This window comes from Urtica dioica, chromosome 6 (assembly GCF_054948205.1).
Source record: "Urtica dioica subsp. dioica isolate 48M chromosome 6, U.dioica_male_clone48M_v1_H2, whole genome shotgun sequence".
NCBI classification, from domain to species: Eukaryota; Viridiplantae; Streptophyta; class Magnoliopsida; order Rosales; family Urticaceae; genus Urtica; species Urtica dioica.
Window position 1 is genome coordinate 37,085,970 of NC_142761.1, and position 24,401 is coordinate 37,110,370.

The 24,401-nt window shown below is 50.3% G+C and overlaps 1 protein-coding gene across 1 annotated transcript; it reads right to left on the reverse strand.

The window, feature by feature from the left end:
* Window positions 1-12,888: 12,888 nt before the first annotated feature.
* LOC149393882 (uncharacterized) lies at window positions 12,889-21,119 on the reverse strand. The gene is made up of 3 exons (XM_089618201.1): window positions 20,889-21,119; window positions 13,735-13,836; window positions 12,889-13,651 (listed from the first exon to the last, which is right to left on the reverse strand). The coding sequence occupies exons 1-3, from the start codon at window positions 21,117-21,119 to the stop codon at window positions 13,097-13,099; spliced, it is 888 nt and encodes a 295-aa protein (XP_089474327.1). The 3' UTR covers window positions 12,889-13,096.
* Window positions 21,120-24,401: the final 3,282 nt, after the last annotated feature.

Below are 24,401 nucleotides of genomic sequence, written 5' to 3' on the forward strand. Positions count from 1 at the left end.
TTTCGGGACACCAGAAATTCAAAAACGATTCAAGGCCGGTCGGGCTTTGCCGGCCGGAAGCCCAACGGGCCCCGGCCCTCCAGGCCCGAGCTCCCCGACGCACCCACGGCCCGGCATGGCCGGCGCGCGCGCACCTGCGCCTCCGGCCCTGAGGCCCCCGGCCCAATGGGCCTCAGCGCGCCCTATCACGCCTGGCTCCCCACACCCTGCGCCTCGGCCTCCCGGCCCGCGCGCGCACTCCTGCGCCCCGACCTCCCGGCCTGCGCGCACACTCCCGCGCACCCCGGCCTCTCGGCCTGCGCGCGCCTCGGCGCCCCGGCCGAGCGCCCCTGCTACCTCAGCCGGGTGTCCCTGCCACCTCGGCAACCTCGGTCGAGCGCCTCCGCCGAGCGTCTTCGCCAGCTCGGCCACCTCGGTCGAGCGCCTCCGCCAGCTCGGCCGCCTCGGCCGAGCGTCTTCGCCAGCTCGGCCACCTCGGTCGAGCGCCCCCGCCAGCTCGGCCGCCTCGGCCGAGCGTCTTCGCCAGCTCGGCCACCTCGGCCGACCGTCTTTGCCACCTCGGCCACCTCGACCGAGCGTCCTTTCCACCTCGGCTGAGCGTTCTTGCCACCTCGGTCGGGCACGCCCACTGCCGGGCACGCCGCGCCCGGCCAAGTCCCGCGCCTGGCACGCCCCGCGCCCATCCAGGCGACATGTCCCGCACGCCCTGCGCCCTCTTGGGCGTGAGGCCTCGCGCGCCTCGCTCCCGGCCACCCGGTGGGCCTCAAGGGGCCGGCCCAAGGCATACCCTCAAATACTATAAATACCCCCCCCCCCCCCCCCTAGGGGAGGAAAAGACAGACATTCATACATTTCGAGAACAATACTTCCATTCTCCGAAGAATTCTCTCGTGCTCTTGTGACATTCCAAGAGCACGCACTACTCCTCCCTCGGCTCAGAAACAAGGACCCCCTTCCACGAGAGGGAGCGCGCTCCCCTTCTGCGACCCGAACTTCTACAGTACACACTGCCCTCCGGCTTCTCGGCCCTTGAGCTAGAACTCCGAGCTACGAGCATGCGACCCCTCTAAAGTCTTCACCAGAAGCTACGAGCCGGGTCCTACTCTAAAGCCTTGGATTCCCAAAGCCTCTGGGCCCAAGATATCCCCCATATACAAATTGAACTACGTTCTGACCTGATCCCTACTAAAGGGTATGTAGGTAGCCAACCTTTGGCACGGTCTCACCCCCCAAAACACACCTCAGGGTTTGGAGGGTGCAACTCGGTCTACGAGCTCCCACTTTTGGCCCGGGCGCGATCACTTGGTCCGGCCTTGGATCGAACCGCCCGAGGTATCTAATCGTTGTTTATTTTCGTGCGACAACATTTTGGCGCTAGAAGGAGGGGACTTCCCGACTTACACAGCCCGAAATCCCTTCTACAGCTCGACCCCTTTCTTCTCGACTCGAGAAAGACATGAGTGGTCAACCACACGTTCGTTCTGAGGGCGTGAAAAACCCCAAAAACGCAACCGCGGTGAAGAAATACTTCCTGCGCTCCCGAGCACAAGGCGACGAGGAGTCTCTCAACGACGAGAGCCACACTCCCTCGCCCCCTCCTCTTCAGGACAGTCGGGACGACCGCATCCTTGAAATGGAGGAGAAAATCCGCCAGCTGAAGATAGCCAATGCAAGGTACCACCGCCAACTGGCGGGCAAGGCACCTGCACACGACGCCCCCCACGGGGAATCTGAGGACCTCATGGACGAGGGACATGATTATGACCCCGACTATGAAGGCTTGGAAATTTCGGCGGACGTCGAGACTTCTCTCACCAAGGACGGGGAACTCCCTGTTGAGATCGAAGCCGGTCCGTCGAAAACGAAAGCAATACCGGTCTCCTCTCAAGAAGAGACCTCCCGACGTTCGGCCCATGACTGACTCGGTCAAAGAGGTAATGTCAGGGAAGGTACAACGACTCGGCGAGTAAGGCGCGTGGCTCGAAGCTCACACCCCCATACCGCCGGGCCGGATCTTAGAGATCGACTTACCGCCCAACGGAACAACCGTGGCGAAGACCTCCGAGAGAGGCTGAGCGCTCGTAAGGGTCACAACCCTACGGCCCCAATCAATGGGGACCCTCGCACGACTCAAGGGTCGAACGAAAGGCGACAGGTGACTCCTCCTGAACAAGGAGCGACCCCCAACACTGGCCCTCGACGTCGTCACCATGATTCACAATCTTCGTAACGAGGTGCGTGACATGCGTGAAGGTGGCTTGGCCGGTGATACATACGGGGTCGTGGAAGAACATTCCTCTCCCTTCACCGCCCAAATCCTTGCTGAGGTGTGCACGGGAAACTTCAAACTCCCGAATCTCCCTCCATACAATGGGAAATCTGATCCCACGTAACACATCCAACATTACGAAACTTGGATGACGATGTAGGGCGTCTCACCTGGGGCTCTATGCCAAGCTTTTAGTCTTACCCTCACCGGACCCGGTTTCGAGTGGTTTAAGAATCTAAGACCAGGGAGCGTCCAATCGTTCAAAGACCTGAAGGACTTGTTCCTGGCACGATTTGCTACATCCATGGTCCAAAAGAAGACCAAGATGTACTTATGGTCAATTAGGCAAGAGAATAACGAGTCCTTGAGACAGTATCTCACTCGATTCATCACAAAATCGAACAAGGTCGACCGCTTTGACGACAGTGACGCAATTACAGCCATCATCGAGGGCTTGCGCACTGGGGACTTCCTAAAGTCCGTCGTCGGCAGAGTCCCTTCTACGATGGCCGAGTTAATGAACCGAGCCAAAACCTTTATGGGGGTAGAAGATTACCTCGACGGCCGTAGGAGCGGCCACCAAAGTTCCCGCCGTCGAGATGAGTCCGGCAGCGACCCGAGTAACCCCCGCGAAAGGGTGAACAAGGGCGGTCACACTACCGATAGCCGACCCCCTACGTCTCAAAAGCCGCGTCTTGCGAGCAATTTTAGAGACTACTCGGGTTACACTCCCTTGAACGCCCCGGTAGAGCAAATCTACGCTGTGGCGCGTGACAAGTTCGTCGCTCCGGCTCCAATAAGGGGCAACCCCGCGTCTCGCGACCGGTCCCGCTATTGCGAGTTCCACCGGGATTACGGTCACACGACCGCTTAGTGCTTCCATCTTAGGAAACAAATTGAGACGTTAATCCAGAAGGGAGAGCTCAAAGAGTTTGTCCTTCGCTTGGTAGGAGCGGCAGCCCCCACCGACAACAGGCCACAACCTGAAAAAGGTGGAGGGACCAACCCAAACACCGACCGCACGGCGGTCACAGCTACGGCTGATGCGCAACTCCACGTCGTCACCACCATACTAGGTGGCTTGCAAGACGGGGACTCGGCCCGGCAAAGGAAAAAGCTCCTCAGAGCTGCCTCCCAAGAAGGCCTCGCCGGGCAGGTTAACCTCACCTACAAGGAACCTCCGTCCGTACCTTACGAGACGATACAATTCACCAATGAAGAGGCCAAGCGAGTTGTGCACCCGCACAATGACGCTATAGTCCTTAAGGCCCACGTGGCCAACAACTTGGTAAAAAGAGTTCTTATTGATAACGGCAGCGCGGCCGATATAATCTTTAAGACCACCCTCGAGCGCATGAAGCTCAGGGGGCTCCGCCCTGTCCCAACTCAGACACCCCTGTTTGGGTTCACGGGAGAAAAGGTCATGACTGAAGGAATCATTGATTTACCAGTCACCTTTGGAACTACCGGAGGCATCGAAGTCGTTCACATGGTCCCCTTTCTTGTGGTCGACCAGGAGTCGCCCTACAATGTTATCATTGGGCGACCCACATTGAACAAACTAAGGGCTATCACATCCACTTATCACCTACTAGTGACATTCCCCACCGAAGAGAGAATTGGCGTCATGGCCGGTGATCAAACCCAGGCGATGATATGCTACGTCCAAGGCGTGGACGGCAAGCCCGCTGAAAAAAGGGTTAACACGATCTACCAACTGGAAGACGACTTCCCGTGTGATCAAAAAGACGCACGGCAGCTCGGGGAATCAGACCCCCGCGACGATATCGAGAGGTTGAAAGTTGACACCCCCGATGATCTCACTTCGATCGTTCTCGACGAAGCTAAACCTGACCAGGTAGTAAAGATCGGTGCACAACTCCCTCTCGCCATCAAAACTCAGCTCGCGTCCTTCCTTCGGGAGTTTAAGGATGTCTTTGCGTGGACACATGCATACATGCCCGGCATAGACCCCGATGTGATTGTGCACCGATTGAATGACGATAAAACCATCGCTGAAAAGGTACAAGCTAGACGTGCGTTCAACCCCGAACGGTACCTAGCAATAAACGAGGAAGTCGAAAAACTTCTCTCCGCTGGTTTCATCCGAGAAGCCAAGTACCCAAAGTGGGTGGTCAATGTGGTCATGGTCAAAAAGCCCAACGGGAAGTGGCGCATTTGCACAGATTACACAGATCTTAACAAAGCATGCCCGAAAGATTGCTTTCCACTCCCACGCATCGAACAACTGGTCGACGCCACGGTAGGGCATGAACTCCTAAGTTTCATGGACGCCTACTCGGGCTATAACCAGATACGAATGCACGAGCCCGATCAGATCAAGACAACCTTTGTCATAGATCGCGGCCTCTACTGCTACAAGGTCATGCCTTTCGGCCTTAAGAATGCAGGAGCTACTTACCAACGATTGGTAAACCGGATCTTTGCCGACCTAATCGGCAAGACCATGGAAGTGTACGTGGACGACATGCTCGTTAAAAGCCTACTGGCTACCAACCACATAGACAACCTGAGGGAGATGTTCTTAATCCTCCGCCGGTACAAAATGAAGCTCAACCCCAACAAATGTGTGTTCGGGGTCGAGTCCGGGAAGTTCCTAGGCTACATAGTTAGCCGTCGAGGTATCGAAGCGAACCCCGAGAAAATCAAGGCGCTCCTTGACATGAAGTCCCCGCGACGTGTCAAGGAAGTCCAAAGTCTGACCGGTCGGATTGCCGCCCTATCGCGTTTTGTGGCCAAAGCAACCGACAAGTGTCAATCGTTCTCCAAAGCGATTAAGAAGACGGACGACTTTGAATGGACGGACGAATGCGAAAAGGCCTTCCAAGAAATGAAGGCCTACTTCGGGACACCTCCGTCCTCTCCAAGCCAAAAGAAGGCGAGACATTTTACATCTACCTCGCCGTCTCCGAACGAGCTGTGAGCGCTGTGCTGATCCGTGAAGAAGATAGGGCTCAATGGCCCATCTTCTACATAAGCAAAGCTCTACTTGACGCCGAAACGTGTTATACAGAGATAGAGAAGCTCTCTCTTGCTCTCCTCGTAGCCGCCAAAAAGCTACGCCCATACTTCCAGGCTCACCCAATCGTTGTCCGAACCGGACACCCAATCGGTAGGACTCTTCAAAAGGGAACATCGACTCGCATGGCGATCTGGTCCCAAGAATTGAGCGAGTACGGGATTAAGTTTCATCCGAGACCGGCAATAAAGGCTCAAGCCTTAGCTGATTTCGTGGTGGAATTCTCCTACACTCCCGACAGGGGAAGAGCAGAAGACGGCTCGACCGACGACTTGTTGGCTCGAAAGAGAAAGGTCGACCCTACGGGTCCCATCTGGGAACTACACGTAGACGGAGCATCTAATGCCCAAGGAGCAGGCGCCGGCGTGATCCTGACAAACCCCGACCGGGAAAAGTTACGCTACGCCCTCCACTACGGATTCCAGGCCTCAAACGATGAGGCCGAGTACGAAGCCCTCATCGTAGGGCTAGAGCTCGCTCAAAAGCTCAACGTACAGAATTTACGAATACACTGTGACTCGCAGTTAATCGTAAATCAGGTTAAAGGCGACTACGTTGCCAAAGAACCTAACATGATCGCCTACTTGGCAAAGACAAACGCCAAGCTAGATGCCTTCTCCTGGTTCGAGATCATCCAGATCCCACGAGAAGAGAACTCCGAGGCTGATGCCTTAGCTCGCCTCGGATCCGGTATCACCGAAGATGGGTTGGGAACCATCCCAATCGAGTCTCTCTCGCGACCATCCGTCTCGCGTGACGAGGTGGGAACGATTGAGAGTGCCGCTCATCCAACTTGGATGACCCCGCTTACGGACTTCTTGCGAAGAGGGGTACTTCCCGAAGACCGCAAAGAAGCCGAAAGGCTAAAAGCCCTCGCATCAAAATACGTGTTGAGAGGCGAAGCCTTATACAAGCGCGGGTATTCAACCCCGCTGCTCCGGTGTCTCAACAGCGTCGAGTCGACCAAGGTCCTCCGCGAGATCCACGAAGGCCTCTGCGGAAACCACGCCGCTGGGAGATCCCTCGCGTTCAAAGCGCTTCGACAAGGCTATTTCTGGCAAACGATGAAAAAAGACGTCTACGACTGGGCGAGAAAGTGCGACAAGTGTCAACGTTTTTCCAACGTTCCAAGACAGCCGCCATCTCTCTAAATAGCATCGTTGTTCCACGCCCCTTCGCAAAATGGGGCGTAGACATTATTGGCAAGCTTCCCAAAGCCCCGAGGCAATACGAATACGCCGTCGTCGCTATCGACTACTTCACCAAGTGGGTCGAAGCCGAGCCTCTGGCCAGGATCACCGAGGCCAACACTACGAACTTCATCTGGAAGTCCATAATATGCCGACACGGCATCCCCGCGTCAATCGTGACCGATAACGGCGCGCAGTTCGACAACGCGAGGGTTAGAGAGATCTGCGCCCAACTAGGGATAAGCAAGACATTCTCATCCCCGCGACATCCACATGCTAATGGCCAAGTGGAAGCCGTCAACAAGACGATTAAGAGCAACCTCAAGAAAAAGCTCGAAGCCAAAAAAGGCGCCTGGGCTGAAGAACTGTCTTTCATCCTATGGGCCTATCGAACGACCGTTCAAAACGCCACCGGAGAGACCCCCTTCTCCCTAGCTTTTGGGGTGAAGGCGGTGATCCCCGTGGAAATGGAAGTCCCCACCTATCGGGTTGACACTTTCGACGAAAAAGAAAATGATGAAGCCATGCGCCTCGAACTGGATCTAATCGACGAGAAAAGATCCGAGGCTCTCACCAGACTCGCTGCACAAAAGCGAAAGGTCGAGAGATACTACAACGCCAAAGTCAAAAGGCGGATCTTCGCCGTCGGCAGCCTTGTACTCAGACGCGTGTTCCAGAACACCCAAGTGCAAGGCGCCGGAGTCCTAGGCCCAAATTGGGAAGGATCGTATAGAGTCCGACAAGTCATACACGACGGGACCTACTACATCGAACACACGGACGGAACTCCTATCCGGCACCCGTGGAACGCCGAACACTTGAGGCAGTACCACCAGTGATCAAGTCCCCTCATTATTGCTCTGATTTCCCTTGTTCAATAAAGGCCTATGTGCCACTGTTCAAGGATGTTCCCTGTTAGCAAAAATCAATAAAAAAATAAAGTTTGCGGTCTTTTTTACCCACCTTAAAAAAAAAAATTTAGTCATCATGGCACGGCCTGTAAACTAAAAACTTGGGGGGCTAATGGGTCCTGCGACATACAAGAATTCACGGCCAAAAAAACAAAAAAAAAAAGAAAAGGTAAAAACCTTAAGCTCCCCACTTCTGGGATGAGGCTTAGGTCGACCTAGCTCGGCGAGCTCGGTCGCTCACCAGAACAAGCTCAACAAAGCCGGCATCGAGTCGAGCTCTCTCCTCGAGCCCAGTTCGCTCCTCAAGTCGAGCTCGCTCCTTGAGTCGAGCTCGCTCCTCAAGTCGAGCTCGCTCCTTGAGTCTAGTTCGCTCCTTGAGTCGAGCTCGCTCCTCAAGTCGAGCTCGCTCCTCAAGTCGAGCTCGCTCCTCGAGTCGAGTTCGCCCCTCAAGTCGAACTCGCTCCTTGAGTCCAGTTCGCTCCTCGAGTCGAGCTCGCCCCTCAAGTCGAGCTCGCTTCTTAAGTCGAGCTCGCTCCTTGAGTCGAGCTCGCCCCTCAAGTCGAGCTCGCTCCTCGAGTCGAGCTCGCTCCTTGAGTCCAGTTCGCCCCTCGAGTCGAGCTCGCTCCTCGGGACGGGCTTCGAGTCCGCAAAGCCGGCTGGCACTCCTCGCGCCAAACCTACGCATCTCCAGGAGTCGAGCTCGCTCCTCGAATCGAGCTCGCTCCTCGAGTCAAGCTCGCTCCTCGAGTCGAGCTCGCTCCTCAAGCCCAGTTCGCTCCTCGAATCGAGCTCACCCTTCGAGTCGAGCCCCGAGTCTACGAGTCGATTGATACTCCTCGTGCCGACTCTTCAAAAAACAAAAGACGTCGGCCTAACCCGACGCACCCGCGTTCGCTCACTCCAGGGTGAGCGGGCCCAAAAGACGTCGGCCTAACCCGACGCACCCGCATTCGCTCACTCCAGGGTGAGCGGGCCCAAAAAAAGACGCCGGCCTAACCCGGCGCACCTATGTTCCGACGCTCAAGGGCGTGAACGCTAAAAAGACGCCGGCCTAACCCGGCGCACCCACGTTCCGACGCTCAAGGCGCGAACGCTAAAAAGACGCCGGCCTAACCCGGCGCACTTACGTTCCGACGCTCAAGGGCGCGAACGCTAAAAAGACGCCGGCCTAACCCGGCGCACCTACGTTCCGATGCTCAGGGCGCGAACATTAAAAAGACGCAGGCCTAACCCGGCGCACCTACGTTCCGACGCTCAAGGGCGCGAACGCTAAAAAGACGCAGGCCTAACCCGGCGCACCCACGTTCCGACGCTCAAGGCGCGAACGCTAAAAAGACGCCAGCCTAACCCGGCGCACCTACGTTCCGACGCTCCAGGGCGCGAACACTAAAAGACGTCGGCCTAACCCGACGCGAAGCGTGTTCGCTTGCTTCAGGGCACGAACCCAAAAGACGCCGGCCTAACCCGGCGCACCTACGTTCCGACGCTCAAGGGCCCGAACGCTAAAAAGACGTCGGCCTAACCCGGCGCACCCACGTTCCGACGCTCAAGGTGCGAACGCTAAAAAGACGCCGGCCTAACCCGGCGTACCTACGTTCCAACGCTCAAGGCGCGAACGCTAAAAAGACGCCGGCCTAACCCGGTGCACCCACGTTCCGACGCTCAAGGCGCGAACGCTAAAAGACGCCGGCCTAACCCGGCGCACCTACGTTCCGACGCTCAAGGGCGCGAACATTAAAAAGACGCCGGCCTAACCCGACGCACCTACGTTCCGACGCTCAAGGGGGCGAAAGCTAAAAAGACGCCGGCCTAACCCGGCCCACCCACGTTCCGACGCTCAAGGCGCGAACGCTAAAAAGACGCCGGCCTAACCCGGCGACCTACGTTTCGACGCTCCAGGGCGCGAACACTAAAAGACGTCGGCCTAATCCGACGCGAAGCGCGTTCGCTTGCTTCAGGGCACGAACCCAAAAGACGCCGGCCTAACCCGGCGAGCTCGGTCGCTCAAACAGCGCGAGCTCAGAGACGTCGGCCTAACCCGGCGAGCTCGGTCGCTCAAACAGCGCGAGCTCGAAGACGCCGGCCTAACCCGGCGAGCTCGTCGCTCAGAAGCACGGGCTCCAAAAGACGCCGGCCCGACCCGGCGCGACGTACACGTCCGGACGTGTACGTCGCGCTGGGTCGGACCGGACGTGTACGTCTTTTGGGTTCGGCTCCAAAGGCACGGGCGCAGAGCCCCCGGGAACTCCTCGGTATGACCTCTTCGATCGCCGGAAGGCGCGAAGCGAAGTCACTGGGCCACGGCCATATTAGGCACGCTGAATCGTCGGTCTAACCCGACAGGCCGATACCACCGTTCAAACACGGGTCGGCCAATCGCCTAACTGGGCTCGAACACCCCCCACATCGAACGTATAAATGACGACGAGTCGTAACGACGAAATGGGCGGAGGACAAAGCCCAGCTAAAGGCGCAGAACCTGCGAAAGCTATTGGTAAGGATATAAGCCCTTCGGGCCACGATTAGCCCGCAAAGAAGGCATATACGAGTAAAGTTACTCGAAAAATTGAGATAAGCATTCAACACGAAAGCGACAAAAATATCTCATAAATAAAAGAGCTACGGCTCTGAATCCAATAAACACGTGCTGAAAAAAAGGTGCGTGAAAAATAAGTGAAATCCTAGAAAAGGAAAAGAAAACAAGCGCTAAACACACGCGCTAAAAAAGAAGCCACACAGCTTAAACAGTACCCTCATCTAGCAGGGGAAACAAGGTGTCAAAGAAGTCAAAAGTGACCCCCCGGGCCTCGTTCTCGGTCGCGGTCACATCTCGACATTCCATCGCTCCGGCACGACGGGCCTCCTCGGTCCCTATGTCGTAGTCGTCCTGCAAGTCGGACGTTCTTCGCTCCGCCTCAAGAAGTTGGGACGAGAGACGTGCGTTTTCCTCCGCCAGAGAGTCACGCTCGCGCTCCGCCCGAACACGCGCCGCTTCGCTCGAAGTAAGCTGGCGGTGCGACGTCTCCAAGGCATCGGATCGAGCATCCAGTTGCCTCCGAAGGTCGGTAACCTCAGTTCGGAAAATCTCCACTGACCGGGTCGCCACCTCGCAAGCTCGCCGTTCTTCGGTGAGCTCGCCCGCCATCTTGGCCACTGACAGTTGAGCTCCATCGCGCTGGCCTTGTGCGATCTAGAGTTCCACCCTGGCCTCACGAAGCTGGTCTCGAAGCGTCTCGGTCTCCACCCCCTGGTGCGAACCTCGCTCGACCTGAGCCAACCTAGCCTTCGTCCGGGCGAGCTCCTCCTGAGATGCCCCTAAGCGCCGGATGAAGTCATGCAAAATCCTGTCGCTTCGCACGACCCTCGCATACGCCTGCAACGACAAAGAAGCAAGGGTTAAAACTAAAACCTACGCTTATAACGAAACAGACAGAAGTACCGACCCTCTGGGTAACCCCCGCCTGGAAGAAGGCGATGTCGCCCTTCGACACCACGCCCTTCCACCAGGATAGTGGAGATCCCTCGAGGTGGCGGAAACAATCCCCTCGAGCCTCTACCGCCTTCAGCTCCACCGCCGAGTTCGCCCTCTTGGGTTCGGGGCGTTCGTCGGGAGGTGCCGATGTCGAAGCCCTCTTCAAAGAAGCCCGAGACTCCGGTTCGACTAGACCGGCAGTCTCGACGTGCTCTCCCTTCGCCTTGCGGTCAGCGACCCTAGAGCGAATCTCCGCCATTGACTCAGGGTCCCGAGAAGCGAGGGCCAGCCTCCTAGCTCGCCTCCTTGCAGCTACACAAAACAAAGCAGCGAAGGTCAGATTCCTGTCAAGGCGAAAAGTTTTACAAAACCGTAAAGCTACCTCGAGAAGCATGAGCGACTGGTTTAGCCACGGGACTCGGGGGCCTGCTCGCCCGGAGCGCCCAAAGGGCGGGAACCACCCGGTGAGCGCCATCAGCTCGGGGGAACGGAACCGCTCGCCAGCCTTGCGGGCTTCCGATATCCCCGATATTTCTCTCACAAAGGGGAGCTCCGCTGCCCCCTCGTCCGCTGGAAAGTCGGCCATACGACCGAAGCGAAGGGGCGCCTCGCCAAAAGCGTCCGAGGTGGCCCACACCCACGCCCGGCGGCTAGGCGGGTCACAATCTTCGACCAGCCTCACATTGCCCCGAGCACGGGCCATATGAAATCCCGGCTGCCCCGGCGCCGGGAAGAAGGCGACCAGGTTACGGAAGTCGTCCACGGTCATGGCACGCTGCGTCTGGCAGTGCCACTCCATGAAACATGTAGCCAACATGCGATAGAACGCCGGGCTCATCTGACATGCATGGACCCCTAGCCGGGTCAGGATCTGCTGGACGATCGTGGGGAACGGGAGACGCAACCCGCAGACAAGACTCCCGATCGTCACGGCCGCATACCCGTCCCTGGGGCGGGAGGGCCTGTCCTCGGGAGCGGGTCTAAGCAACCCCACCAAGGGAGGGATGTTATACGTCTCCCGAAGCGTGCTGAAGACTCGGGAAGTGAGCGTGCTCGCAACATCGATTCCCTTGCAGTCTAAGCCGACGGGGGCGACAGAGTCGCCTACTCCGTACATACGAGTCCTCTCCAGCGATCGGGCATAAGTGTAGCCCGAAGCCTCCGTGGACTCGAGGGCCGGCCATGCCGTCGCCAACACCTCGCCATCATGTTTCTCCTTTCCCCTCGAGGGAGGAGCCTCCGAGTCCTCCTCAGGAGCCTCCGAGCCCGACCCTTGGGGATCGTCGGAGTAAATCTCGTCCAAGAAAGATTCGGACGGCACTATCGCAAGCTCAACACCCGAGGCGTCCAAGTTAGACGCCCGGGGGAGCTCGACACTCACCACCGTATCACCCCGCTGCTCGAGCAGGAGGGCGTCAAAGGCCGCCTCGCGGGAGACCAGGTTGATCACCAACCTTGACGAACGCGGGTCATCGGACCCCTCGTCCTTCCCTTCGGGGCCGCACCGAGTAGGTGGGCCGCTCCCGGGCCCCGCCAGCTCGGCGATAGCCGCGGCATCGGTCTCCAACTCCGCGAGCCATTGGTCGGCCGCGCCAGAGTCTTCCTCGACAAAGATGGGAATCCCGTCGAGTTCCTCAAAGGGACCCTTGGCCGTCCCCCCAAAATTTGGGAGAGGGCAGGCACTAGGACAAAAGACGTTATCCGGTGCGACAGATGTCGCACCCAATGCCTCAAATGTCGCACCTAAAGGTTTATTAGGTGCGACATTAGGTGCGACAATGTCGCACCTGATACCCCGTCGCAGAAGGTATTGGGTGCGACATGTCGCACCTAATAGGTACCCCATTAGGTGCGACACTTCCAAGTGCGACTTATCGCACTTAATGCCCAAGTTATTTTCCTGCCAAATTTTATAGAATTGGCGGGTAAATGCATATCGGGTGCGACATGTCACACCTGAAAGTTTTCGCGCCATGGTATTCGGTGCGACAATGTCGCACCGAATATGTTTGTTTAATTAAAAAAAATACAAAATTAAAAAAAGTAAATTAACAAAATAAAAATGAATTACATAATTCTAAATGAATTAAAAATAAAAATTCAAATAATATTAATTAAACAAAATTCTAAATGAATTAGAAATAATATTCTGAAAATAGAATTCTTAATTAAAAATACAAATTCTTTCCAAAAAACGAAAAAAAAAATGAATTCCTATTTTTTTTTCTTATAAAACTTATCGATAGTAGAATTTCCTCTACCGAATAAGTTGCCAGAACTTCGAGAACCGCTTCCGCGTCCTCGTCCACCGCTGCCTGACGCGCTGCCGCTCGTTCCGCCGCTTCCGTAAGGACGGTCTCGCAAGTAATCCATAGAACCCGGCGTGGAACCTGGCGTCTGCTGATCCGTCCCACCTGGTTGCGATGCAGGCGGAGGTTGAGGAGTCGTGGGAGGCTGGTTGTGCTGCTGGCTGAGGAAGGCGATCTGTTGCCGCATCAGTTGCAGCTCGGCTTGTTGGGCATCCATCTGAGCTCGCATCTCGGCAACCAATGGATCGGTCTGAGATGACGAACTTGACGAGCCTCCATCTAGCGTTTGGGCAACACCCAACGATGACCTTGGGATCGAAGGCCCTAAACCGACTTCCCAGTCTCTGCGCACTCCCAAAACATCGCGCATCGCGTACATCTCCGCATCTTCTTGGGAGATCACGATGTTTTGCTCCTCCGCTTGCCGCAAAATATCTATCGTCTGGGCGGTGACTTGATCCTTCAAAATAAAACCACAAAAAACTTATCAGATAAGAAGAAATAAAGTAATTAAATATAGTAAATAAAAAAAAATTAACTTACGTATTGCGTCTTCGCGAAGTCCGTCGTCCACGATCCCTTGGCGTCCTGGTGTTTTTCTAACCATATCGCTAAAGCCGAGCCTATACTCCCATCTTCTTTTCGCTGTAATTTTTCAACATTAAAATATGAATCACATATATATTACATATTAATTTTAAGAGACTTACGTTCCTCGAGCGATGACCAAAAAAACTAAGCGAGCCTTGCCTCGCCTTCGTCTTCTTCATCTTCGAATTTTCCCGGTTGCGGAGAGATTTCGCCTGCAAGACATAAATACGTGAAGTTTAATTTTAAGAAATTCGAATAATCATCGGAAGTTCAACTCATACCTTATGCTCTGGCGAGTCGAACGCCTCTATTGCTTTCAACCAGGCTTCCTGGTTGTAGCCATCGGGAGTTTCATTTTTAGCGAGATCCTTACTCCCGCAAAATGTCTTGAAGAAGAGCTGCGACAACCTTGACTTCTGGCCACGACGCATCCTCTTCGCATCGCGAATGATAGCCATATCAATCTCGTTGCGAATAGGATTTGCAGGCACAAGCTCGCCACTCTCGGGATGTGCATAAACGAAGTTATACTCGTTATGAATCGAGTTCATAAGAGCCGCCACACTCTGCGCAGGCACATGATTCCAGTCTGGGAGGTCGACCGGAATGGTACTCTTGATCAGGTTTCCTAATCGGTTTTGGAACGTCCCGATCAATGGATTTTGCTCCCTGACGTCTTGGTAGAACGCCTGCGCATTCTGATCGTAGCGAACTGTGTTCGCTCCAGGGGTCCCAGCACGAGCTCTCGCAGAAACGACGCCAGTCGTTGGTCCCCGCTTCTTCCTCGGCATCTGCGGGGGGTCACGCTCTCCTCCTGATGGGTCCTGACCTGAAGTAGACATCCTGCAAAATGAATTGTAGTTAGTATTTTTAATTACTATGTAATTACTATTCGACGACTACGGTTATTACATGGTTATTACATGGTGTTAGTCATTCATCTCCCTCAAAAACGGAAAACGCCTCATCTTCTTCATCCACTTCTTCATCATCTTCAACGACATTAACAAGCTCGGCCGTAGCAGTTTCGTGTCGATGATTAAGACGGTCGATATTTGACAATTCTATTATCAATGGAATCGATGCTGAAGTGGTCGGATCAACTTCAGGAATGTCCCATATCCCACGTTGATTGCATTCCTGAACGATTTCCCATTCGCGACCCTTAACGAGATCTTGGATGTAAAACACTTGTTTCGCTTGAGTCGCGAGTATTAACGGCTCTTCTGTAAACCACTCTTTGGCGGTATACGAACTCGTTGCTCCGGTGGTCTTATCAACGTGCACTATACGTCATGCATTGTACTTGTCACCATACCATATGCATTTGAACAGTACGACACGACAGTTATGTGTATAGTTCAGCACGATTACGTCTTCCATTCGACCGTAAAAGTTGAAGTCATTCAGGGGCACACAAACACCGCTATTCTGGGTGATTCGTTGGTTATCACGACGACGAGTGATGAACTTCACGCCATTCACAAAGCAACTCGGATACTGATGAGCAATTTGCATAGATCCCGTAGACAACGCGTAAAGTTCTTCAGACACTCGGAACCACTAACTTTCATGTCATAAATCTGGAATATACAAATTAAGATGATGTCATTAGCAATTTTAGTAGCAATTTTTCGCAAATGAATCCTTTCGGTTTACCTTTTTCGCAAACCAAATTTTGAATTCTTTTCTGTGCATTGCTTCGAGATCAGAATCTGCAGTTCCCGCTTCAGAGTTATTTTGTATAAGTTCCAAATGCTCACTGTTAACATTACGTAATTAGATGTAAATCAATGAGCTAGATTATGTACATATTTAAATGAAAGAATCCCTTACATCAAATACGGATCGATTTCTGGACAATTGGTAAAAATGTACCACTCCGCCTTCTCTTTTTGGTCGTCGTCTAAAACTATCGGCTTCATCATCCCGTAAGGCACACAGTTTTCAGATCGAAAAACACTAAGTTCCCGCACTTGAACTTCATCGACAGTTTTCTTATCTTCGAGATACCTTGCAACAAATGTCAATGCCTCTTCTACAACGTACGCTTCCGCAATGGAGCCTTCGGGTCTAGCTCTATTTCTGACAAATTGTTTTAACGTTCCAAGGTATCTCTCAATTGGGTACATCCATCGCATATGCACCGGACCGCCACACAACGCTTCATCTGGTAGATGAATTGTCACGTGAACCATGATCGTGAAAAAAGCTGGCGGAAATATCATCTCAAGCTTACACAATATCTCAATGATTGAATCTTGCGCTTTTTCGAGATCGTCCACTCTCAGGGTTCTAGAACTGATCAACTTGAAAAATTTGCAGAGCTCTGAGATCGTCTCTTGTATCGGTTTTGGCACAAAAGGGCGAATACCATCAGCCAACAGCCTCTGCATGATCACGTGACAATCGTGCGACTTCAAACCTGTGAGCTTCCCGTCAGCAGTTACATTTTTCTTCAAATTTCCAGCGAGCCCGTCTGGGAATTTAACAGATTGAAGGAACTCGGTAAACCGGTGTCTCTGCTCAAGCGTTAACGTGTACGCTGCTAGCGGTTTGTACCACTCATTCCTTTGTTGTCTCAAGTGCAGAGAAGACTTGATTTTCAAGTCCATCAAGTCAAATCTCGACTTCTCCGTATCGTAGTTCTTCTTTTCCAAGCTGAGCATCGTCCCGAGAAGATTCTCGCACACGTTCTTCTCTATATGCATGACGTCCATGTTGTGCTTCAACTCCAATTCTGACCAGTAAGACAACTTATAAAAGATGCTCTTTTTGGTCCAATTCAATTCGCACTCAGCACGTTTTCGTTTACCGATATTCTTGCCGGTTTTCGTGGAAGACACACTAGTCAACTGATCGAGTATGTCTTGCGCAGTAAACTTGACAGGTTTCCGGCGCTTCTCGTGACGATTTACGTAGTGATCAGTGCTTTTCCTCAATCGGTGAGGCGTAGGCAAGAATCGACGATGGTCATAGTAGACAATCCTGTTTCTAATTTTCATAGATGGCGTCTCAATGTTGCACGTGGGGCAAGCAAGATACCCTTGGCCACTCCATCCCGACAAATACGATCGAGCCGGAAAGTCGTTTATCGTCCATAGAAGCGCGGCACGCAACCGAAACACTTCATCGTTCGCCCCGTCTCGCACTTGGAATCCATTATCCCACAATTCTTTCAGCTCTTCAACTAGTGGTTCTAAAAACACGTCCATGTCTTTTCCAGGTGAGCTCGGTCCAGGTATCAAAAGCGTTAGCATCAAGTACTCTTTTTTCATGCACAACCAAGGTGGCAAGTTGTACGCAGTTAGTACCACGGGCCACATACTATACGCTAGACTCATTTCCCCAAACGGGTTGAACCCATCAGAAGCTAGTCCCAGACGTACGTTACGAGGCTCTGCAGCGAAATTTGGGTGTCTCTCATCTAGATTCTTCCACGTCGAACCATCTGCCCGGATGTCGCAAAACGCCTTCTTCTTTGACGCGATCTCGTTCATGCCACTGCATCTCAAGCGACGTGTGTCGAGAAGCGTACAATCGCTTCAATCGATCTTTCAAGGGAAAGTATCGTAATATCTTTTGTGATACATTCTTCCCCGTTGGCTTCCATCTGCTCTCATTGCAAATTTGGCACACTTCAGCTTTCTCGAGATCTTTTCGAAATAACACACAATTGTTGATGCACGCGTCAATCATATCGTATCCCATGCCGAAACGCTTCAGCTTCGCCTTTGCCTCGTAGTGTTTTTCCGGAATTCGATTACCAATTGGGTGAGACTTCCTCAAGAGCTGCAACAATTCTGTAAACGACTTGTTCGTCCAATGGTTCGTGACTTTGATGTGCATCAACGAAACCAAGAACGACAAAGACGAAAACTCTTTGCACCCAGGGTACAATTCTGCTTCCAACTCAGCGAACAAATCTTCCACTTGCTCATCTGCACGCACTTCACTCGGAGTCGGATCCGTAAAATCGTCGAAGTCCTCGTGATCCATTATATCAGGGAGAGCATCGTGCAATCCACCGACTCCTCTTTGGTTAGTTTCGCTGGCATCTTCTACCATTCGACGTTCGCCGTGATGATACCATTCGGTGTATCCCGGAGTAAACCCCTTGTTCAAAAGGTGATTCTTTACGACCCCGATGTCCAGACATCTCACGTTATTGCAAGACTTACAAGGACAACGATAATGACCGCTTTCGTTCGGGAGTCTGCTTGCAACGCGGATAAACTCGTTAACCCCTGTTTTATATTGCAAACTCAACCGATTGTTCTCGGTAATCCAGTCCCTACTTGGATTTGACATTCTTCTGAATGAGACGGGAAATCGGGGGATAAAACTGAATCGTTAGAATTCATTTTGTAAGAATGAATTATTAGGAAATTGAGAGGTAAAATTGAGAGTGAATCGTTAATATTTGAAATTTAGAGTGAATTATTATGAAATTGAGAGTGATGAATTGTTAGGAAATTGATAGTGGATCGTTAATATTTGAAAGATTCGAGAGCGAATTGGTAAGAATGAAAGAGAAATTGTGATTGACATGTATTAATTTTGAAAAATGGTTAGAATTCGTTAATATATACAAATTCACTACTGATTTCATTAACGAGTTAACCAATTTCGACAAATTAGTTAATTCGTTAAAATATATTATCAAAAGAGTTAATTTTCTTGAGAAATACGTTTTATTCTACTGAAAATTCGGCAGAGTTTCCCCTAAAATATTGACTAACCAAAATCTGCAATTAAAAAAAACACATATATAACCAACCAAGACTATCTTATTAACATACTAAATACTAAATTGAACCTTCGTAGCTCCATTGCAATAAATTTTCAATAAGTTTAAATTAAATTTAACATGTTACTATACAATCTAAACATATTATTAAATTAATTCAAATTAACATTACTAAAATCAACATAACATTTACAATATATCATTACTAACCAACTAAAATGTGTAAACTAACATTTCAAATTATAATTTACATATAAAACTAACCTAACTAAACTAAACTAGCTATCTAATTAACTTTCTAATTAATTAGACCACATATAAGAATATAAATAAATGAACTAACCTCTTGAAGAGTCGACGAGCAAAGACGGTGGCTTGAGGCTGTGAGCGACGGAGCAACGGACAAAAGCTCGGGGTTGTGTTGAGACGTCCTCGGACGAAGGGACTGTCTCGCAGCGAGAGCCTGTTTTAGGCAGCGAGGCTCGCAGAGACAGCGAGAGTGAGATTGAGAGGTACACTGAGAGAGAGAGAAAGAGAGAGAGAGAGAGAAAGAGAGAGAGAGAGAGATTACCGGCCGGAGCTGGGTCGTGGAGACTGTGACTCGGTCTCGATCTTCAGCCGGAACGCGTGAATGGTGAAGGGTGACGACGACTCGGCTCGTCTCCGGTGAAGCGAGAGAGAGAGAGTTAGAGAGAGAAGAGAGAGTTAGAGAGTGAGAGAGTGAGTTGGTCGGGCCTGGTCGGGTGGGTCGGGCCTGGTCGGAGAGAGACAGAGTGAGATTGACGGAGAGAGAGTGAGACAGAGAGAGAGAGAGAGTGTGAGGCGTACCTGGAGGACGGCGCCGGGGAATGGAGGCTGGGCTGGTCGCGCCGGAGACGAGCGTCGGGCTGGAGGCGGGGCTGGTCGCCCGGGGACGAGCGTCGGGCTGGAGGCGGGGCTGGTGGCGCCGGGGACGAGCGTCGGAGAGAGAGAGAGAGAGAGTTAGAGAGAGAAGAGAGAGTTAGAGAGTGAGAGAGTTGGTTTGGGCGAAGAAGAAGAAGCTCGGGTATTTAAAATACCCTAAACCTATTAGGTGCGACATAGTCGCAGCTAATAGTCATAAGTGTCGCACCTAATATGACTATTAGGTGCGACACTGTCGCACCCAATGTGAAATTCCAGAACCCAAAATATTCGGGGGGAATTTCTGACCGTTTTAAATTTTTAAACCCATTAGGTGCGACACAAGTCGCACCCAATGGTATTAGGTGCGACATCTGTCGCACCCAATAGTATCCGGTGCGACAATTGCATATCAGGTGCGACAAAGTCGCATCGGATAGCCATAATCATCAGCGAAATTTTTAGGCGCTTGGAAGACTATCGGGTGCGACATGTCGCACCTAATATGTTCTTAGGTGCGACATTTAGGTGCGACATGTCGCACCTAATACCCTTCCGCACCCAATATGTTAATTTGTAGTAGTGAGGTAGGGTCAACCTTGGGATCATCAACATAGGAAACAAGCTCACTCCCCATTAAGAAAAAGGAAAAAAGTCAACCGCCCGGGAGAAATTTCAAATTCAAAGGAATTTTCCGATTACCCGCGGGCCGCCAGTGTGAACAGAAAGAGCCACTACAAGAAATAACACATTTAGCGACGAAACTATTAGCGACGACTTAATCGTCGCTAATAAATCGTCGCTAATCACCCTTTTAGCGACGATAAAATCGTTGCTAATTCTTTGGTGCGAAAAATATTGAAGTTTGGCGGCAAAGATAATTAGCGACGACTTAATCGTCGCTAATTCTTTTTTGTCGTCGCTAAGTTCGCGGGAAAATAATTAGCGACGATAAATTCGTCGCTAATTATTTCTGAATTCATTTAGCGACGAAAATATCATCGCTAAAAATGTTGAATTAATTTCGAATTTTAAAGAGGGAAAAATCCCTCCAATTTAATTAAGACGAAAACATTTAGCGACGATTTTATCGTCGCTAAATAATTTTTTATCGTCGCTATATAATTAGCGACGAAATAATCGTCGCTAAATGTTTTCGAATTTTGACGAATTTTAAAGAGGGAAAAATCCCTCCCATTTAATTAAAACGAATCGATTTAGCGACGATAAAATCGTCGCTAATTGGGTGAAATTTAGTAATAGCGACGATTTAATCGTCGCTAAATGTCTGGTTAATGTAAGTTCATTTAGCGACGATTATTAATCAATTAGCGACGATTTTATCGTCGCTAAATGTCTTTAAATACCAGATCGCGACCTGGTTCCCTCACTCGCTCCCAAACCCTAAAATCCCCATTTTTCTCTGATTTCTCCTCTCCTCCGCCGTGCGCCTCCTCCGCCGTTTGCCGCAAACGCAGTCGACGCCGATCTCTACCTCGCCGGTAAGTATCTCTCTCCTCACTTCTCTCTCTCTCCTCACATCTCTCTCCTCACCTCTCTGTCTCTCCCGTTGCAGCTCCTCCACCACTACTCCAGCGCTCCGCCGCCGACGCCGTAGCTGCTTCCCCGCCGACGCCTTCCCGCGCGCGTAGCTGCTTCCCCGCTTCCCTGCTTCCCCGCCGTCTTCCCCGCTCCCCACAGACATCGGTAAGTTTTTTTTTTATAACTTTATATATATATAAATATATATTAATTATTAGTTATTTATATATATATAACTTTATTTATATATTAGTTATAAATGGTAATGAATTAATTAGTTATAAATGTAAATGATTTAATTAGTTATATTTACATAATTTATATTTATTGAATTATATATTTGTTATAAATTTTCTAAATATTTAAATTAGTTTTGTTTACACAAATATTTAAATTCGTTATAAATTTTAATATTAGGTATAAATATTAAAATTAGTTATAAGTAATTATATTAGGTAAAATTATGTAAAAACATGTAAAAACAATTAGTTAATTTATGTAAATTAAATGGAATTGTATTTAATTCTTGTTAGAAATGATTAAAAATGTGAAATTAATTAGTTGATTTGGATTATGAATTTTAATAATCGAACTACTGAGGTTGGATTTATTGTTAGTTTTAGGATGTTTCTATGCAGGTTTTAAAGTTAAAGGCTTGATGCCGGGTTGTTAAGTTTATAGGAGAGGTTCTGCCGAAATTTCGGTAGGATCGATCGTGAAATTATAAAATAAAATCCGAAAACTACTAAATTTTGAAATGTTCAATCTATAGGTAAAATGAGTTATCCAAATAGGAATTGGATAATCGAGGACCAACGTTTAAGCGTTGAGTTTGCGGCTGGCATGACAGAGTTCATGGCAATGGCCCGACAACACGTAAATGTCGAAGGACGAGTTAAGTGTCCATGCAAGAGGTGTAACAACGTGTTGATGCAAAAAATTCCTGATATAGAGAATCATCTCTTTATCAGAGGATTTAAGAGGAATTACACGAGGTGGAACTTTCACGGGGAGGAAGAAGATGACGTAATGCGGTATCAGACGGAGTACAGAGGAGGAGGGATGTTTGATGCTGTACACGATATCTTAGATCACAACGACGTAGACGGTGACGATGACAGTATTGACCCGAATGCAGAATACCAGAGTGGACAGTTCGATGACCTTGTCAGCGACCTGAACACAGAATTATGGCCGGGTTGTACGGAGTATTCGTCACTCTCATTTGTTGTCACGTTGATGCATTTGAAAGTGATGAACAAGTGGACGAATAAGTCGTTTGATCAGCTTCTGAAAGTACTGAAAAAATCTCATCCGATCGACAACACGATTCCAGAGTCACATTATGAAGCAAAGGCGAAATTGCGTCGATTTGGTATGGGTTACGAGTCGATTCACGTTTGCAAACACGATTGCGATTAGTGGGAGATGCAACCCAGGGGAAGCACCCTGACTTCGGCGGGAAGAAACGAAAGCGCGATGCGAGTGAGCTGAATTGGACAAAGAAAAGTATTTTCTTCGAGTTGCCGTATTGGTCGAGTCTTACGCTGAAGCATAACCTCGATGTAATGCATATAGAAAAGAATGTATGTGACAATCTTCTGGGTACCTTGCTGAACATCGAGGGGAAGACGAAAGACACAGATAAGGCGCGGTTGACTTTGGCGGACTGGAACATAAGGCAGAGCTTCATTTATACCAAGAAGGAGATAGATGGATGAAACCGCCTTCGTCATACACTCTGACACCTTCAGAACGGAAGCGGTTTACTGAGTTCTTGAGATCTGTCAGATTTCCCGATGGTTTTGCGGGGAATTTGAAGAAGAATGTTACCGCGGATGGGAGGTTGACGGGTTTGAAGTCTCACGATTGTCACGTGATTATGCAGCGCCTATTGGCTCCTGCTATTCGTCCTTTTCTTGAGCGAACAATTCGAGATGCCATAATAGAGCTCTGCAACTTCTTCAGACTTATTTGCTCTAGAACGCTGGTAATTTCAGACATTGAGAAGGCGCAAGAGGATGTGAAGCTTATATTGTGTAAGTTGGAACGAATTTTCCCGCCTGATTTCTTCACAATCATGGTTCATTTGGTAATGCATCTACCGGAGGAGGCAATTAACGGAGGTCCAGTTCATATGCGGTGGATGTACCCATTTGAGAGATACCTTGGAACGCTCAAGAACTTTGTGCGTAATCGAGCTAGACCAGAGGGTTCAATTGCCGAAGCCTATGTTGTAGATGAAGCATTGACATTCTGCTCAAGGTATCTAGAAGGCGTTGAGAATCGTTTCAACATGCCCCAACGAACAGACGTCGCGTCTAACTTCGAAGGTGTCGAACGGGAGTTATCGGTGTTTCAGTCATCAAGTTGTCGGCCTTACGGGAAGATGACCACGATACGCTTAGATGAGAATATACGATTGCTCGCTGAGTGGTACATTTTACGAAATTGTCCCGAAATTGACGATTTCATGAGGTAAATGAGTGAAATAAATGAACTTGAATTATATTTATACGAAGTGATGTATTAAATGAACATGAATTTTATTTCAGTGAACACATAGATCTCATGGAATTAGAATGTCGGCCAGATGTTGAAGAAGCGCATCGACTTGAGTTCCCAAAGTGGTTTTGGGAAAAGGTATTTCACTACCAAACTCAAAGAATATGAGATAATTAATAACCGACTCGTTAATGGTTGTATGTAGGTATTTAGCATGAGTCAAGACGGATTATCCGTTACCTCCGAATTATATGCATTGGCATTGGGACCACATTTCGCACCACAGACGTATCCGTGTTGTGTAGTGAACGGGGTTAAATTTATCTCTCGTCAACGTGATAGCAGAAGAACGACTCAGAATAGCGGGGTATGTGTACCAAGTGAAGGAGGTCACGACTTCTACGGTCAAGTAGAAAACGTCATTGTCTTGACGTATCAGAACAATTGTCGCGTCGTCTTATTTCAATGTTGTTGGTTCGGTGATCAAGATCCGAGGAAAAGGACACGCAACGACAATAACTTGACAAGCGTGTATGTGGCAAAAGAATGGTACAAAGACGAGCCATTTATTTTGGCAACTCAAGCGAAACAAGTTTTCTACTTGGAAGATAACTTGAATGGTCCTGATTGGCGAATCGTCGAAGAGTGTAATCATCGAAATGTGTGAGATCTTCCTGATATTGACCTCATTCTTGGTCAATCTTCGTCTTCAGTTCAGTTGTCAGTAGAACCGTTAGATTTAGATTCACTGTCAACGCGTCATCAGTCTGCGATACCAGAGCCCGTGAGCAACGACGCAGTGAACTTGTTGGAAAATATTGAAGAAGAAGAGTTTATCGATGATGAAGAAACTGAGGACGAAGATTTGATGGAAGAAGATGATTTGTCAGACGACGATGATTGATAGTATATAACGTTTTTCATTTACTTACTAAATTAA